We start from the raw sequence: 4543 nt of genomic DNA on the forward strand, positions 1-4543 counted from the left end.
GCAGCTCCGTGCTTCCCTGTTCCCTACAACAGCTCCGTGCTTCCCTGTTCCCTACGGAATGAGCTCAGGACCTGCCTCCCTCCCTCCCTCCAATGGCCATTGCTGGAGGGTCAATCACGAACCCCCAGATATCTCCAGAGCAGCTGTTCTACCACCCAATGGCTTCTCCTGCTGGTTCCCTGCTGCCCTGCAGCCAGGAGGGCTGGACAGGGTCCCTGCATTAGGCAGGAAGAGAATAGCAGGCCGGTCCTAACCTTTGACACCTCTGGGATCATGGCAAATTTTCTTAAGCAAATGTGCCCTTGAGAAAGGACAGGATGTGATAATCAGCTCCACAACAAATTAAAATCTGCATGTTTACCATGCACAGCAGCCAAAGGGAAAAACGGGCATGGGCTTGGGTTTATGAGTCGTGTAGATCGTAACGGTCACTTAATCACAACTCGTAACTTCCTACTGCCCTCAGAATTCATTTCTGTTTCCTGCACTAGGCACAAAGTCATGCTGGATGCATGAGCAGAGCAGGAATAGTTGGAATCTGGTGTTGCAAGGAGAATTTCAGCAGATGCCTATTGCAAGGGGGGAGAGAGCAGCGTGTCCCTCTGCATAGCACAAGAAACACATTAGAATATGCCACGAAGGGAACATACTGTGACCCACATTTGCAAAACAGGAATGTCAAACTGTGTTCTCATCAGCCCTCCCCTAAAGAAACCATTTGGTTTAGTGGAATTAGGTTGGACAGGCTATCCAATGTGGCTTTTGTTTTTGGGAGTCTATCTCTAGCGCTGGGCAGTGCTTTGCTTTGTTTAACCATCAACAGCTTCCCTTACGTGACGAAACTTTGTCAGCTCTGTGTTACAGAATTAGCCAGAAAACAAAAAGCTTTCCAGAGCTGCTTTTGCTTTGGCTGGGAACTGCCCCCTCCGTGGCAGCCACGGCCGGGGCTGTGCTGGTGCAGAGGGGAGCTGTGGTGCCCAAGGAGCTGGGCTGAGCTGCCCATGCCAGTGGCAGTGAACCCCCCCAGCTCTGGGGCTGGGAGTCCCCCATTCACTGAGAGCTTTGGGAGTTAAACGCTTAGAAAGATCCCAGGGGCTCCCATCACTGCACAGGGGGTCATTTGGCCCCTGGAAAGGCTCATTGGAGAGGCTCCCAAAGAGACAGAAAATCTCCAGGATTCCTCCTTTAGGCCCCTCCTTTCCCTTTCCCTACCTGTGCTGTCGTCGTACACCACCGTGGCTGACCTCCACTTCAGGTACTGCACCAGGTCCAGGATGGCGTGGCTCAGGGAGGCATAGTCGGGGTACAGGTTGACATAGAAAGTGTCCTTGTTATCCAGAGGGTGGTGCTTCCATCGGAGCTGTATGTGGGGCACTTCCAGGGCGTTGCAGATGGACTGGACAGCGTTGGTGCAGGAGCCTTGGGAAGGTCCGAATATCGCGACGACCCCCAGGGCGAGCTGGTCACAGGCTGGTGGAGGGAGGGGGGATGTCAGAGATGGGGCAGCACTGGGCACAGACAGCTGTGCCTGCCCTGGGCAGGGGACAGTGGGTGAACAGACATCCTGGGCTTTAACAGCTCTGATATTGGGTAATTACAGCAGTGATGAGTCAGAGAGAGAGAGAGAGGAGGGGTTATGGCAGGTGGGGTCTGCACCCGTGGGTAGAGTCACAGAGCAGTGCCAGGCAGAGCTCTGAGGGAACCTCCACCACAAAACCAGCTGAAAAAGGGGGTCACTGGGCTGGGTGGGAGCATCCCAGTGATGTCCCTGTTACAGCCTCAGGCTCAGGCAGCAGGTTTCCTTTCTCCCAAACCAGAATCAAACTCCATGAACCCTCAGGTCACCAGTCCCCCAGCCCTTGCTGTGCAGTCCCATTTCTTCCCTCCCCCTCAGTAATTCAAGTGGGCTGTTTTTATCCAGTAATCAAAACTGACTGTTAGTAAGAGAGCAGAATATGTGAACACTGCCAGGGATACAGTGACACAAACACAAGCCTGGCCTCCAGACCTTCACTCAGGATTAGAGCAAACGCTGTGAAAGGAGTTTTGTGAGCTTTGCAGAGGGAAGAAAAAGTACTTGTTCCCCTTGTATTAAAAGGCCTGTGGAAGGTCAGCTCCAGGAGGAGTTCTCACCCAGATCTCTGGTGAGAACAAGGCAGAACGAGCTGCTGGGTCTCTGGTGAAACCAGACCTTTCTTGTGCTGAATAAATGGCCACAAAGCTGCTCAGAAGTTTGCTCTGCTCTTACCTTTCTTAGTTGCTTCAAAGCTGTCGTGGAAGTGTATCCTCTGGATGTCATAGGTTAGGGTTGTGTTAGGCAACAAAGTTCTGTTCCTGTTAATAATGTTGGCGGAGAATCGGAAGGCTTGTTCCTCAGCACTCATCACCTGGGTGTTGGGGCCATCCGCGTACTCAAAGATTCCTCCTGCAAGACAAAAACCCCACCTTTGAGACACGTAAAGTTTGATTCATGATCTTAAGCAGCAAGGGCGAGAAAACTCTGGGAACATTTGCAGGTGCAGCAGGGCTTGCTCCTCGTCCTGTCCTGGACTGAAATGAAGACGTGGAGACCCTCGGGTTTTTCGTTATATGCTGCCCTGTGAGAGGTTCAGGGTGGCAGCTTTGTGGGGCAATGGGAGGCAATTTAGAGTCTTGGAACATGTTTGTGAGACAGACGAGTGGCTTCCCATAAAAGTTTAGGAGCAGACTTTGGGAAGTGCAGACAGGCTTACTGCCCAGCTGCAGGGCTGCTCCGGGTCTGTGCTGGGAGGAATGGCTGGGCACAAAGCTGGCACTGCCCTCCCCTTGCACTGCTCCTGCCTCATCACCCACCTCCTCCTGGCACGGGAGGCAGGTGGGGCAGTGCTGCCCATGGAGATTTTTAGTGCTGTTCTCAGTGCCCTTCTCCTCTTTTACTGCTCCTCATGTTTAGTTCTCCAAGTTCTTAATTCTGACCAGCAGAGATTTGCTGCCCTGCAGCCCCTGCTCAGCACTGCACAGCCCGGGTGTGGCTCTGCCCTGTTCAGAAGCTGTTAATGCCATTACACCTCCCCAGGGGCAGCGAGCTCATGGCACAGCATCGCTGGCTTTCCTGGCTCTGTGAGCCCTGTCCTCAGTTCCCACTGACAGCCACTCTAATTGCAGTGGGTGCAGTGTGGGTTGTGTAACGCCGTGTCCTTGGCTCTGGGACGTGGGATCCGTCCTGCACCCCTCGCAGGACCTTGGGAGGACACAAACCCTGTTCTGTCTTACTAAAAAGTAAACCAAAATATTTAATGGATGAGCGAGATAAGCAAGTACAATTGGTAACAGATGGTCTCGGGGTTCATTAGCAGAAGGAAAATCTTCCTCTTCAATTTAAGGTAGTCCTCAAATGTTTTGTGGTAGACAGCAGATGTCTGCTCAGCCCTGCTGGCTTTCAGGCAACAGCATTAATCCTTCTTCAGGAGCTGAGCACGTTCTCTGTGGTTTTGTGGCAGTTTGGTGCTGGCCAGGAGTGCCAGTTTGGCCGGAGCCAAGCTGACATCTCTGCTGCCAGCTGTGCCCTGGGTGTCCTCCTGGGAGCCCGAGCAGAGCACGAGACTTTGGTGGAGGTTTCACAGCCAGGGAGCTCCAAAGGCCTCTGACTTTCTGCTCCCCTTGATCGTGACAAGTCCCTTCTCTCCTCTTCCTCTGCAGCCTTTGTGTGTCCCTGTCCCCAGGTGTGAAGGGAGTGTGGGCATTAATTTACATTCATAAATGCCCAGAAAAGTTTGAGCTGTTCCCTGCACGTCTCTGCTAGAAAAAAATACTGAACTTGTTGCTAATTTTGGTAATGGGGGAAAGAATAAAGAAAAAGAGGCTGAGTGTTTGTTCTGGAGACTCATTCAGTCCCCCGTGATTTTCAGCCCGTCGCTCATGACCAGGTTTTCATCCAGAATGCCAGGCAGTGTGGGCAAGAGCACAGCAGAATTGTCCACGTGCCTCATTCTCACTGCATCATGACAAAACATTTGAGTTTTCACTAGAGCAAAGAAAATTATTCATCCACATCAAGGTTTGGACGTGCTGGAAGCTCAGTTTAAGTTTCTTAGCGCAGAGAAAGTTCACCCACAGCATTACAACAGAAACAATAACCAAACCTAAAGTGAGTGTGAGATTCATCCCCATCTTTCCACTCAAAGCTGCACTGTCCAGGCCATTTTAGGAGGGGATTTTTTGTTCTGTAGCGTCGTCCTGAAGTGATAACTGGGTTCATGTTACATTGATTATCCACTAGCTGGCCTTAGGCTTTCTCCCAGCCCAGCACTTTCAGGGTTGCATTGGAGCATGTCTTATTATGAGAGAATATGGAAGGGCTGGGTATGTGGATTATGGGTGTTTGATTCCAAATAAATTCCCGTTCCAGACAGCCAACTGGATATAATAGGCTTTTTGACAGGAAAGAATTTTCTGTGCAGCCACCCAGTACCTTGAATTCAGTGCCAGGCAGGCAGAGAGCACAGGCAGCAGTGATGCATTTTGGGTTCCACTGCTGGCAACACACCGGGAATACACTGGGACA

General features: G+C 51.6%; 1 protein-coding gene across 1 annotated transcript in view; it reads right to left on the bottom strand.

Moving 5' to 3' along the window:
- The window catches only part of GRIK3 (glutamate ionotropic receptor kainate type subunit 3), a 42857-nt gene extending 39984 nt beyond the window's left edge, over nt 1-2873 (bottom strand). Inside the window, exons 1-3 of the mRNA XM_029963067.1 lie at nt 2833-2873; nt 2249-2445; nt 1213-1470 (exon numbers count right to left, since the gene is read on the bottom strand). Of these exons, the coding sequence (XP_029818927.1) occupies nt 1213-1470; nt 2249-2445; nt 2833-2873 (496 nt within the window). The remainder of the gene's footprint in view (nt 1-1212; nt 1471-2248; nt 2446-2832) is intronic.
- Between the last annotated feature and the right edge of the window lie 1670 nt (nt 2874-4543).

Source organism: Manacus vitellinus, unplaced genomic scaffold, assembly GCF_001715985.3.
Source record: "Manacus vitellinus isolate BGI_N305 unplaced genomic scaffold, ASM171598v3 scaffold_52_pilon, whole genome shotgun sequence".
In the NCBI taxonomy this organism is placed as follows: Eukaryota; Metazoa; Chordata; class Aves; order Passeriformes; family Pipridae; genus Manacus; species Manacus vitellinus.